At 44.0% G+C, this 14,325-nt stretch overlaps 1 protein-coding gene across 8 annotated transcripts in view; it reads left to right on the top strand.

The window, feature by feature from the left end:
• DAB2IP (DAB2 interacting protein) overlaps positions 1-14,325 on the top strand; it is a 407,650-nt gene that overhangs the window by 179,524 nt on the left and 213,801 nt on the right. For all 8 annotated transcript variants that reach the window (XR_008442606.1, XM_054007198.1, XM_054007200.1 and 5 more), the window contains one exon: positions 7,751-7,854. Coding sequence is in view for 7 of the 8 variants with exons in the window: in XM_054007198.1 (XP_053863173.1) it covers positions 7,751-7,854 (104 nt within the window). In the remaining variant the exon portion in view is untranslated. The remainder of the gene's footprint in view (positions 1-7,750; positions 7,855-14,325) is intronic.

Genomic DNA, 14,325 nt, shown 5'->3' with positions numbered 1-14,325 from the left:
GTGAACATGCCCAGGGCACTAGGTGTGCGGGGCAGTGTTACTTCAGTTCCCTGTAACAATAATTGGCTGAGTGTCCGTATAAATGAGGGTGTCAGACAATTACCTGAGTTTGTTCTTGTTGTCCTATCGGAATGGCTATGTGAAAGGTGCACTTTTTAAAAAGGCATAGTGCTGCAAAACGCCTCATTGATCTGAAAATATAGTGAAAGGATGAGAACGTGAAAGACGAAACCTTTAGGTGAGGCATTAAATGAACTGGGAGTGAGATGCCAACTCCAGCATAGAAGAGAGACAAGATTATAGGCTCTGAGCTCATTGTGCTTTACAAAAGGCCATTTTACATCTTAAGATGCCCAGAGAGAAAAAGAAATAATTTTATTCTAATATAGAAAGTGGCAGTGAACTTTCTAGGAAAGGCTTTAATTATCCCTGGGAATATCCATTCCGGATGTTTGTTAGCAGCAACTTCAGCTAAACCTAATTTTCAAGGGAAGTCCTTAACCGATCTAAACTACAATGATTTTCAACCATTTTATATAAAAATTGATATTACTGCCCAATTACGGGTTCAACTTGTAGATCTCTAGGGGATCGGGCAAGGAAGCTCACCTTGCATCCGTACAGCATTTCTAGTCCTGGAATATCCAGTTTAGAAATCATGATTGAAACGGGAAGATCTTGATAACAGCACTTTTGAAATCCTTCATAAGCTCTTAGTTGATCCTTATCCATTACAGTTCAGACATTTTGTGCATCTCTGCCTCCAAATCTTGAAGGAGAAAGTTGACCCACCACATACATACTCATTTCCATCTTCATTTTACTCCCAGGGCATTCTGTCCATTTTAAAATTTCTCATGCATTTTTCTTCTACTGCCCTAACAACCGTTCTTAGCTATGTTTTTAACATCCATCGCCTCCTCAGGTTGCACCTCTCATCTGGAGTCATGGGGGCCCCTTAAAGCTCTCTGGGAATCTCTCTGGGTTGTCTCCCAACCCCTCTTCAACTGGTAGCTTCTTATTCAGGATTACACCAATGCTAGAGACATCTTCGCTTAAGGGGTCCCTTTCAACCAACAAAGGGTTATCTGAGCCACTCTGAGTATATCAGTTCTTTCTACATGTGCTGCCTCCTCTCTCCTGTTGTGGTTGGGTTAAAGAGCCATTAAATGGTGCAGAAATTAGTTGAAGGAAAAACATGTGAGTTCATTAAGGTGATGAGATTAATTCAGCTGAGTGTAATTAAACAGCATGAACAAGAGACAGGTAATTCCAGTTCCCTCTGGTTTCACAGAAACTCCACCCCTTTAAGTCTCCAAAGCAGGTCATGGAGTATCAAAACATTCTGCCAAGGGGACAAAATAATGACGCATCAGGTGACCATAACAAACTTTCATTGGCTGATCATAACCAAAGGGCAAGAGGGTATTTAACTCTTTCATGAGCATTGCATAGACTGCATTTCCCGTGTCCATTTCCAGTCCTAATGGACTTGAGTAGTTCTTCTGTGTTTCCAGATGACCTGCTGGAGTTTTATTATCCTCTAAAGTCTCCATTCCTTAAAGCACTTCAGCATTAGAGTCCTGGCAAAGACATCTCTCCGCTCCCTACCTCCTGCTGTGCCTCTCCAGCCAGCATTCCAGTCATATTTCACTTTCTTCCTGTAGAAGATGATGAAGTCATCATTTCTGCTGCATCTTATTCCTGACTTGTTCGGAGTGTCATGGCATAGGGGTTGCTAACGAGCACCGTTTCCTTTTGGTGAGTTAAGGGAGATTATTCTTATTGCTAACTTTACGGGCGTGCATTCAGATTTTGTGCCTCCCTTTCTTGTTTGAAGTCAGAACAGTTTCATATCAGAAAGTCCAAGTGAGAACTTGCTGGAAGTCTCGGCTTGTCGGTTAGTAATTCCAGCTTTCCTTTGTTCTTACGGTCTGCCTCTTCCATCGGCTGGCTCCTCGAACCTTGTTCAGCATGAATTATATGGGGCTTTCAGGGAAGTGAACTGAGAATGCTACACTTGAGCAAGTAGCAGTAGTCAGTAAATTTCATTCCTAATGGTGAGAGAGTAATTCTGATGACCTCTTCTTGGACTAGTTGTGACCTACAGGAACAGGTGATGCTACTGTAAAATAAGACTTGTCAAGTAGAAAGTGAACAGTATTCGTATTGGTGCCATGTGTTACATGTACTGTTTTGGTTTGAGAGTATCTGGGTAATTTGAATTACAGTTAAGAAAGCCACCTTCTTGAATGGGCTGAGTATGAGCCTGGGACCCCAGCGCTGCTGACACAGTCAGTTCTGCTGCTGACTTCCTGTAAGCTTTGGGGAAATCGCTTAACTGCTCTATGGTTTTTTCTCCATCTGAAAATTGGGGATATAAAAACTGTGATGAGGATTAGTTAACTTCCTAATTCAAACACCAGGGATTAGGTAACAAATCAAATCCATTTGTTACAGTCTAGAAATAATCTTCAGAAGTAGGCACGTGCCTGATGATCCTAAATTAATTAATGTTTATGAAGTGCTAAGTATTATTATTATATTAATTAGCATCATCCTAATACTGTCGGTAGTAAACTTGGCTTGACAGTACATGTTCCTACCTCCACTGCTTAAAAAAGTTTCATTCACAGGGGGAGGCAAATCATTTTATATATATGTATTTAATAACCTGGGATAAATGTTTTCCAGTCAGTTTTTTATAAATTTTAAGGAAGTTAGTTTTATTTTAGATTATCTTCCCTGGCAGTGTTGCAAAGCCAAGCACATCACAGCCTTGTGCTAATGGAGAATGTAGGAGAATCAGAAAGTTGTTGTCTATTTGTATCTGCCTTAACTATGACAGTCGTTATCACTGCTCCATAATTACAGCAGCACATAGCCCCAATCAAGGATCAGGCTCTGACCCAGAGAGTTGACAGTATAGGTTTATGACCAGATGTCACAGGTGGACTGAGAGGGAGGTGAGGGAGAAGGAGGAGTGCAAGGTGACAGCAAAAGGAGCATGTTTTTTGCATAAGATGCAGTAGAAGTGAAACTGATGATGAGTAAAGTGGTCTAGCTATCGCCATTTGAGCTGAGAAACCAGCAGAAAAAAGAAGGAAGGCCATCAGTGGCGAAAAGGAAATTAAATGAATAATCTGAAGTGGGGTAGCAACAAAAATTCATTTTCGCCCCTGTGACTTTTTTTTTTATCCCTTTTCTGATGCATCTAAGAGGTTTTAAGGGAAAAGCAATGCTGTTTGTTTGTTAGGTCTGACCCAACTTCCCAAAAGCAAGTGCAGAAAATCTGCTTGCTGCTCATTCGCATGCTTCCCAGCCTCTTTAATCTGGATAGTACAAGGAAGGTTGGTGAAAACACGAGTGAACACGAAAGCCATCGCTTTCTTTGCTATCCATGTCTGCCCACTGGCATCTCTGCTCAATGATAATGTGGCTTTACCCATTACACCTAAGGAATCGTCTTTCAGATCCAGTTTGCCTGCACATATAATCCTCCTTTGTAGACTGTTACTTCAGTGATTTCTCAGGCCATGCGTGTCATAAAGGAGAGATTTGGAGGTTTTAAGTTAATAACATGCTGAACACTTTTGGACAGCAAATAGTGTCCCGAGATATTGTGTCTCTAAGCCCCCAAATCACCTCTGATCTAGAGCCAATAAATGGGCAAATGAAGGTATAATCCAAGTATTTCTATGAGCTGAAGGATGATATCCAACTTAAATAGAAACTCAGTAACTGGTGAGGAGCGGGTGGCATTTGATAATACTAAGTACTTCTGTAAATGTCACTCCGGTTAGCTGCCTGTAATAACACACACCTCTTCCACGGAATCTTTCATTTTAGGACCTAAAACGATTTACAGACTTTAATTAATGAAGCCTCATAACATTGCTTTGAGATAGGCAAGTATTAAGCCTATTTTACAGACTGAGAACCTGAGCAACAGAGTGCTTAAAGGTCCAGGGTCACCCCATGAGTCTGTGACAGAGCTGAGAATAGGACCCAGGAGTCCTCCTTTGTCTTGTGTGCTTCACTTCTATAGAAAGGAATAACAGAACTGCTTCCTCCCCGCCCCCCCCCCCAGTCAAGTCGCTAGTACCCAGGCCATCCCTAAGGGCTATTCCATTTCCAGATGGGCAGATGCAATAGAAGGAACTTTCAGTAGAAGCAAGTAACAAGGAGAGAGATAAAGTTAAAGATGGACTCTGTCCTCCTGGAGCCTGCCTGTCTACCCTGTAGACAGGGAGGCAAATGTAACCATGCACTTCGTATGGACAGGTGCTGGTGACAGTGGCTCATTTATGGGTAGATGTAATATCCCTGCCAAACACCATGGTATGGGTGGCTAAGAAACACGCAAGGCTTTCCTGATCAGTAGCCCTTGGGCTAGCACTGGGGATGGAAGAGGGGAAAGGGGCAAATCCAAACCGTCCTTTGTTGCTCCTCTCCACCACATACAATTGGTTTGGCTATAATCTTCTGACAGTAAGAAGGCTCCTTATCTGTCTGGGGGGGGGGGGGGCACGATTATCTCCTCCCAACAAAACCCCTCCCTCCCATTGCTGTATTTAGCCTCTTCACTGAGATCCGGGGGGTGCCCAACCCTTTGCATTTGCTGTGATGTGATATAAACAGTGCTCGGACTGCGTCAAAACTGGAAACTTGGCTGAAATTTGAAATTGGAGCTGGAAAATAATGTGATCCTAACCCATCTGTATGTTTTGGTTCTGGGCTCAGATCAGAAGATGGAAGTGGTTTTGGATTGTATGCGACTGAAATCTTGGGGTAAGATCTTGTGAGAACAGATCATGAGACTTCGGTGCAAACATATCTGGCTCCAAACCCTAATCCTTGTTTCAACTTACCCCAGATCCAAACAGTCTTTTTGGCCCACTCTAATCTGCTTCCTTTGCTCCTAAGAGTTCTGCCCCGTGCGATTAGAAGATGAAGCAGAGTCAGGGACTATAAAGAAAAAGGGAGACAATTGTGCAACTTGATCTGAAAAGCCACCATGGTGCAAGTCAAAAGTGTTGTGACACTTACAAAAAGCAACTGGTGCTATAGGCTTTGCACCGTAGGCTCTGGGAGTGTTCGGCTCTGCATTGGAATAGCAGCCCGAGAGGGAGGAGAGGGCAAGGGATTTCTTGCTGCTGTTTTCAGTTTAGTCGTCCTGCTCTGTTCTCCAGCCATGTACATGAGAAGAATTGTTAATCTGCCTGTTCATAGTTCTGACCATTAAAAATGCAAAGCAGCCTCTTCATTTCCATGTCGTCTTGAGCCCACTTTGGAAACCACTATAATCAAGTGGCTTCTTTATGACAATCCAAAAAAGGAGTCTGATCAAAGGAATCCTGTGAGAGCTTTCATGCAAAAGGGGATAACACCAAAAGACTTGATTGCTTCTTTGAGAAGCAAGAGGCAGCCTTCTGCAAAGAAGGCAGCTAGCTAATTGGAAGCCTTGGCTACAGGTTCTGAGAGCAGCGAATTAGCTGCTTCTGGGATTTTGGCTGAAGGCACAGGTTACATGGCCAAAGCTCAGGAGCTACATATGGGCACCCACACCAATGAAGATGTCACTGATCAGGCATTTTACTCAATTCAGGAGGGGAGACACAATCCGTCTCCCTGCAGTAGTTTAATATGTGGCTCAGCAAGCGCCCACTGGAATTACGGCCGTTAGTCATTTCTCACGGATCCCAGCTGATGGCAGCCTATGGCAAAAGCAAGGAGAGGATCCTTGCCAAGGCTGAGCCCTTGCCAAGACCTGATTGCAGCAAATTGCAGATCACAGGTGTGGTAAAAGCTGAGAATTGGCAAACAAAGTACCTCTAAGTTACACTAGTTATTTTTCAGGCACATTTTTTCAGACATTCAAAAGTATAGGTTGTCCCAGCTTTAAATTTCTTTGCATGCTAATTAGCAAAGCCCTCCCCATAACCCAGTATACCCTGTAATTTGCCTTTGCAGCAAGTATTTTTCTTTAAGCTACCTGTCGTTCCCAACCATGGTCTCAGCGGTGTCGTCATATTGGTGAGCAGACATGTTGCTTGTGAAACATGGTATTAGAACAATAGTCACAAATGTTTAAGCACCATGATTAGTTTCTTTAGTCTATCTGATGTTGGGGGTGGGGGGAAGAGAGGGAAGCTGGTTTTCTGTAGCATTCTGAAATCTCCTTGTTTTTGCATGGATCTGGTGTTTAGTAAATGCCACAATAGCTCGTTGAGATCCTCTCCTCTTTCAAAAGTGGTGAAGCACTGGGGGTTTCTCCAGGCCAGTGATATTGATTAGCAGAGTCACACGAAGGATGTTAAGTGGTTCTGTAACAATAAACAGTAGAAAGGGAGCAATCGGGCTAATAGACGTTGTCAGCCCCCAAAGGACATGAATAAATCAGAGCCCTGGAGATTCTAGGTCCTAGTAAAATAGGAAGTCTGAGCTTTCAGTTTAGCCTTCGCTCCCTTGTGCTATTCAGTACCCAATGGACCTTTTATTTGAGAGGCACTAGACAATGTCACCTCTGCAATTGGAGGTGTGACTGTCGCCTCGTCCAGGGGCAGCCCGGGAGCTCCCTGGTGTCCCCTGGCAGCTGGAGCACTGAGTAGATTTGAAGAGGAGGCTATGTCCTGCTAACAGTGTGACACCTGTCTGAGTAGATGTGCAGAAGGGAGGGGAGGCCACTGTCCATGATCGGGGACAGTGGAGTTGGGACATTTGGGTTCCGTGCTCTGTCTACTTTACTGCAGGCTGCCTGTGTGATATCAGGCAGGTCCCCTTTATGCTAGTTTCCTGATCTGTAAGATGGGGCTGATGTGTTGTGTATCAGGGGTATCTCGCAAGGCTCCACTAATCAGGATGTCAGAGCGCTGCGAGATCTGCAGGTTAAAGAGAAGGGCATATTATTATGGTTATTGCTCAAAACTAAGAGCCCGGGTGAAAAGGTGTGGAACCAGTGTAAGGAATCGGTCCCATCGTGTGGCACTCTGATAATATGGCCACTTCCCTGCATCCCACTGTGCTTTGGGTTATGGATTGTGCATTTAACTGAAAAAACACATTTTAATACTAACTCTGTGCCCTAATCTGTAGCCTTCCCTCTGAGATTTCCCAAGCGCTTTATAGACACTCAGGAATTTAGCCTCATCACTCCCTGCTTCTCTCCCCGCTCCCCTCCCCTCCCTCAGCCAACCCATTATCCATATTTAACACATCAGGAGGTTTAGTGAGGCCAAGTAACTTTTTTGTTCCCAGTCACAAAACAAGTCACTGAAGGAAGTGGGAAGTCCTCATTTTCAGTTCTGTGCTTTAGCCCCAAGAGCAGGCTTGCTTTCTGCCTTAGGAGTGTCAAAGCTGCATGTGCATGGATCACTGATTTGTGTACAGTTTGTATTTAGCTGCTGTGCATTTCCTTTTTACCCATCTGCAGGATGGGAATAATGATGATGGCTCCCTCACGGGGCTGTTCTGGAGTTTAACGAACGTAGAGAAGGCACTTTGAGATCCTGAAATGGAAGGTTCTATAGGAAATGCCAATCATTATAAGCAGAAAAGTCCTGCTGTTTAACCATGCACCTTGGTGACTGAGAGAAATGTGAGTGGTTAGAATGGGCTTGTTAAGTCAGCTCATTTGCAAGCGTATCTCAAAGAAGGAAGCTGCACCTGGGGTGGCCTGCCTCCGTCCTTCTGCTGCTCTGGCGTTGGGTGTGTGTTTTTAATTGTCCTTTGTCTTCTGTGCCCTTTGCAGAGTCCCCCCCAGAGAGGGCCGGACAGCGGCGCAGCATGCCCAGCGGGGTCATGGAGAAAAATCCCAGCATGGAGCCCACCGCCACTACGCCATTCCGTGTCACGGTAAATGTCTCTCACCACCTTAATTACTTCTCTGGGGTTTGACCAAGAGGAGAGGGTACCTGTCGCTGTTCGTGCTTAGAGATGGGAGGGCCGGGTATGGAAATCTTCGATTGCTTATTTTTACATAAAGGTGCAGATGCTAGTAGCTACTATTAGAATACGCAGCTGTAAAGCCCTTCTCGGTAATCTTGTAAGATTTCAATTTAAACCAGGGACTGTCTTTAGAATTGTATGTTGTTTTCCAATGACTTCTGGGGAAGTGCAGACTCTTGGCCTTGCCTTGAAGATCAGATCTGAGATCTTCATTTCCTCTTACGTTAGAATTTGCACAGAGGTATTTGTTACTGCTCCCCTCCTCGCCCCGACTGAGTCAGCCTTTCTCCATAACACCCCATACATTTCTTTTTTGTAGGCGTTCTAAACTGACTGCATTATGTTCTGCCTACAGGACGGGCTTTCTGAAAGAATAATATGAAAGCCCAATAATTACATGGGTCAGGAACATGCTCTGTTGACAAATGGGAGGAACAACGGTGGAAGCAAAATAAGCTGTTTTAAAACTAGGCCGTAATGATCCAAGAGAAGCTATTTTTTTTAAGTATCCTCCTCCTGGCCCCATCTGTAGCTAATGAAATGGAGCGTGTATGTTGGGGACTGCAGGATTCATAATCAATTGAGGGCACCAAGCTCTTTGGAGTAACCTTCATTAGCAATAATTTATGAGGAAAATCTCTTCACAGCTCTCCGCAGAAGGTGTAAGCTTAGCGTGTAACTAGGTAGACTGATGCACCACATCTGTGCACTGGCCAAGGCACTTAAAGGGGCACACTTTCAGGAGTGGAGTGTGTATTGTGCCCAGATAATAAAGCAGCACAATGTTTGTATGTATGAGACAGGCCTGTTCTCTAGGAGCTGACTTGCACAGTTGTGTTTATGCATTTTCCTCCAGGGCAGATTGGCAGAGGCCCTGGAGGTTTTTCGCCTTCCTCTGCAGCGTGGGGCATGGGTCACTTGCTGGAGGATTCTCTGCACCTTGAGGTCTTTAAACCACAATTTGAGGACTTCAATAACTCAGTCATAGGTCAGGGGTTTGTTCCAGGAGTGGGTGGGTGAGATTCCGTGGCCTGCGTTGTGCAGGAGGTCAGACTAGATGATCCTAATAGTCCCTTCTGACCTTAGTCTATGAGTCTGAGACATTCTCATAAGCAAACCAGGGAAATGTGGTCTAGGTGAAATTCCTATAAGATTGGGGGCACAACTGGGTGAAAGACCTTTCTCAGAATAGTTACCAATGATTTGCTGTCAAACTGGGAGGGCATAACTAGTGGATCCCACAGGTGTCAATCCTGGGTCCAGTACTATTCAATATAATGGAGTGGAGAGTATGCTTATAAAAAATGTAGATGATGCTAAGCTGGGAGGAGTTGCAAGCACTTTGGAGGACAAAATTAGAACTGAAAATTACCTTGACAAATTAGGGAATTGGTCTGAACTTAACAAGAGGAAAATCAATAAAGACAAGTACAAAGTACTTCACTTAGGAAGGCAAAAATCAAATGCACAACTACAAAATGGGGTATAGCTGGCCAGGTGATGATTCTGCTGAAAAGGATCTGGGGGTTATAGTGGATCACAAATTGAATGAGTCAACAATGTGACGCAGTTGTAAAAACGATCGATATCTTGCGGGGGTGTATTAACAGGTGTGTCATATGTAAGACACGGGAGATAATTGCCCCGCTCCATGCGACACAGGTTGGGCCTCTGCTGAAGCACTGTGTCCAATTCTGGCATCACACATTAGGAAAGATGTGGATAAATTGGAGAGTCCAGAGGAGAGCAACAAAATTTATCGGGGGTTTAGAAAACCTGACCTCTGAGGAAAGATTTAAAAATATTGGGAAGTTTAGTCTTGAGAAAAGAAGATGGAAGGGAACCTGATGATACTCTTCAAGTATGTTAAAGGCTGTTGTAAAGAGGACACTCATCAATTGTTCTCCATGTGCAGTGAAGGTAGGACAAGAAGTAATGGGCTTAATCTGCAACAGTGGAGATTTAGGTTAGATATTAGGAAAAGCTTTCTAACGCTAAAGCTAGTTAAGCTCTGGAGTAGGCTTCCAAGGGAAGTTATGGAATCTCCATCATTGGAGGCTTTGAAGTACAGGTTAGAAAAACCCCTGTCGGGGTGGTCTAGGTTTACTTGGTCCTGCCTCAGTGCAGGTGACTGGACTTCTTGAGGTCCCTTCCAGTCCTACATTTCTGTGATTCTATGCTGCACTGGTCGCTGTATATCTATGGAGTCCATTTTGCACATGTAAATCCTAGTTGTGTGAGCACATGTGGACCTTTTTGGGTCTGCATACTTGAGTCATCATATATATTAGTACATAAATATGCATGGCCATGTTCATCTGTACTGTGCTATTCATAACCTAATTACTCCCGGGAGTAAGGCGTGGTGATAAGAGCAGCGACCAGGAGTCAGGAGAACTGGTTTCACTTTCCTAGCATTGCCATGGACTTGCTCTGTAACTTTTGGGCCAGTCACTTAACCTCATTGTGTTAGGTCCTCCGACTGTGAAATGAGAATAATGGGGAGGACAGTTGAAAAGCTCTTTAAGATCCTCCTGTCAGATGACAGGCACTCGGTAAGGGAGCAGGAGTATTCATGCATGTGTGCAATGTTGTGCATATCCGCAAACTGCATAAGACACAGTGACGTGCATTATTTAGTTGTGTATTCACATACAGTAGTATCAAATACTCCAAAGCAATGCATGTTAACTCCAGTGGCACCATGAAGGTCATTTATATTTCATCTGTCTGTAACTGAATTCAGCTGCTGCAAATTCCTCTTTTATCAAACTCATAAAAAAAATTCCATTTACAAAGTATCTTTCTTCTAAATGATCAAGAAAGCCTCAAAACAACAAGAAAAAACTGAGATAAAGTTCCAATCTTCCAATACCAAATTTAAACTAATTGATTCTAATCTCTTTAGAGTCGTACTGCCTCAGCAACTGATCTGTACATAGCCCTGAATCCAGGGCTATGTAAAACCTCTTTCTCTCTGGAGGAGCTCACACAAATACAAGTCCTAGATCTAAACCAGCGAATCATTTCTGTAGGTCATGAATACATTGGAACAAGTAAACTGAGCTAAAGGAATCTCAGCGTATGTCTACACTGTACATGGGAGGTATGATTACAGCACCTGCAGACATACCTCAGCTAGCTTGGCTCTAACTAGATCAAAGGTACCTTGAATAATAATAACAGTGAAGCCATGGTAGCACAGGTGTTGGCCACACAAGTATGTACCCTGGTCCTGGGAGGGTGGGGCCAGTAGATCAAAGCTAACTTGGATTTGTCTACACTTGCTGCACTTCCTAGTTTGCAGCGTAAACATAACCTTAGACACCAACTAACTTATGCCAATGTTCTTAAAATCTGAAGCAAAATCAGTAACCACCAGGCTGCCCCATCTAAACTCTCTTTTTCTTGTGGGGAAAATTCTCAATTTGCTGAGCTGATCTCTTATTAGGAGTAGAGCCTAATTTTGTCCTGATGCTGGACTTCTAAATAAATGTTTAGACTTTGGGTCTTGTGCAAAATGGCTTAACCATATATCCCTACAGCACTGCAGAGGCCTCATAGGAAAGTCCTGGGGAAAGTCACAAAGGATTCTGCTGATTCCGTATTCTGTGTTTCTCTTTCGCTCTTTTATGGCTTGTGTTATTGGAAAAAAACCAAACCTTTTGTTGCTGCTCCTACTGCTTCTACCCCAGCTGAAGCCCTAACCCTTGCTTTGTAGCACCCATTGGGCACGTGATTACTTGCATCTGAAGAAGTGAGGTTCTTACCCACAAAAGCTTATGCTCCCAATACTTCTGTTAGTCTCAAAGGTGCCACAGGACCCTCTGTTGCCGTTGGGCACAGTAAAGATAGCATATTGTCACACCCAGGAGGATGGGCTCAGGTGAAGGGGGAATGAGCCCGCTGGGAGCAGAACTCCTATGTAGAAACTCTGCTTCCATCTGCATGTCCTTGCGCTCCTGATCATCATCCTCCCCCTAAAGGCTCTACATGACTCCACCCCATCTAGATCTCTTCTTTCATCTTTTCCTACATCCCACTTCTCTCCTTACACTCCTCTGCAGCCTCTCTGCTAATTGCTCCCTTTGTCTTCATCTCCTTAGGCCATTTATTTTATCCCTCCCTTCTTTCAAATTCTTCTTTAAAATCTACTACTTGCAAAGCCACCTATGTGATTTCCCTTGCCCACTGGATCCCTGCGCTGTACTGCTGGCCTGCGTATCCTGGTTCTCTGCGGGCAGGGAGATTGTAAGCTCTTGGAATTCTGGATCTTGTCTTTTTATGTGCTCTGTAAAGTACTGTTCTACATAATTAATGGCAAATAATGGGGAGTGTGAAATACTAAACAACAGGGTGTGGGATGTTTGTTAGCATTTGCCAGGAGGCATGAGTGATTGTTAGCATCTGTGAAAATTATGTGGTTAAAGGCACCAGGAGGGTGTGTTCCATACTCTGTACACAGACACTGATAGAGAGATCGGCCTGGATCTGCTTCTCCCTGCAGTAACTTTTGGTGTAAGTGATGTCCATCTTGCTTCCATGCCACGAGGAGAACTAATTTCTTCTCAAAGACCTGCAAAACCATTCCCCTAACCATCCACTTTCTTGCTGGATGCAGGCTGCGCTGGCAAAAGGTTAGGCTGATAATCAACTTGCTGAACCATCTCTGTGAACTCGGGATATGTCCTGCAGAAGAAGGAAATAGCATTCCCAAGAAATGGGAAGACCTGCCAGAGAACCACCTTACTTCTTTCGTCTTCTTTTTTATTCTAGAGTTTTTAAAACTGTGTTGATGAGTTTTATGAGCTTGTACCTCCTCTGCACTAAGGAAGAGAATCTGAATCCATTAGGATATTTGTAGCCGAACCCAGCAACCGCCTCCATCAGCATTGGTTTGATTTCAGCAGCTCTTTTTGGAATGGGCATTATTAGGGTGGACATATTTACCAAGGGATGCTGCTATATGATTGATGATCATGTGGGTGCAAAAAGCTTCAGTGGGATGATGACATTACCAAGGATGGACATAAACTCATAGACTGGACATCCAGCCAGATCATTTTAAGGCCCTAGCTAGAGATCAGTCTGGGTGATGCTTGATCTGCAAAGATGCTACGTCCCTCTGGGTTTTGCCTTGATGATGATGATGATCACAGTTGGTGGAAATAAAGCTCTGTTTCTTCTCTCTCTTGTTCCAATGGAGTGCATCTACTGTATGTTTCCAGAGGCATGATTCCAGTCTTTAGCCGGTGCGATGGCCTGTATGAGATGTGGTGGCTTGCTGCCAAAACCAACCTGTGCTCCAAAATTCATATAAAATTTTAAAAAGCGTAGTCAGTAAATACACCCTCGCTAGAGAGAGGTATGGCATTTGTCTTCTGCATTACACAGTACACTATCATCTAACTTCTGTTTCTTCTCAGCCCTCGGAATGTGACTTCCATTAATACGAATGGCTTCATTACATGCATAGTTTTTATGGCTGCCCAGATTTTAGCAGATGTCAGACAGGAGAAATATATTCTGCCTCACCTTCCTTCATTAACCAGAAGAGGAGCATTAGCAGTCAGTCCACTCCTGCCACTGGGAATAGTAATTAGTGCTTTAGTTTAGTGGTAATGGGATTATTACTTTTGAGCCTGCTGCTGTAGGTTTTGATGTCGTAAGCTTTTCATATTTTACAGCTGATTGTTCTTCCCTGACATCTCCATCCTTCTGCTCTGGAGTCTCCAAGGGCCCGATGGGCTCAGGAGCCTTTGAATTCAGAGGCTTGGGCTTTGTTGCACTTTCTGTTGCTTGCATTCGTTTGCAACTCTGAGTGGTGCAGCATGGAAATGCCCTCTCTCAATGTAAAGGTCTGCCAACCTGCCTGAGAACGGAAGCGGTGGAGGCTCTGCTATGGCTCTCGCAACATGTTGTGGTGAATGAAAGGCTGGAGGATGCTGGTTCGAGGCTTGGAAGTGCTGAGCACCCTCAGCTCCCATTGATGTTGGGGACCGTTTGAAAATCAAGCCCATAATGTCTCCTCCATGTGTCCATTTTTCCAACTGTCTGGGAGAGAGAGAGAGAGAAACTAGTTGATCTAATAGATCATTTCCATCCCTGATTTTTATGCTTGTATGAGTCTGTGTACGTCTGCGGCATCCACAGAGTTAGCGGCACCCAAAATCATAGCAAAATCCTGTTCTGTACAGAGACATTTTTCTTTCCACCTTATAATGTCAATATGATTTTTAACAGAGCATCTCAAATGTGAAAAACCCTCTCACCCAGGACGATTCATATGCTGCAAAGTTCTTAATTTCCTTCTTTGTTACCCATCTCCTCAACACTGCGCTATGGGAGCAGAGTGCAATCTGATGAACCATGATCTGA

Source organism: Malaclemys terrapin, chromosome 17, assembly GCF_027887155.1.
Source record: "Malaclemys terrapin pileata isolate rMalTer1 chromosome 17, rMalTer1.hap1, whole genome shotgun sequence".
Classification (NCBI taxonomy): domain Eukaryota; kingdom Metazoa; phylum Chordata; order Testudines; family Emydidae; genus Malaclemys; species Malaclemys terrapin.
Note: the sequence above shows the minus strand (reverse complement) of the source record. Positions and strands in the feature narration are given on the sequence as shown.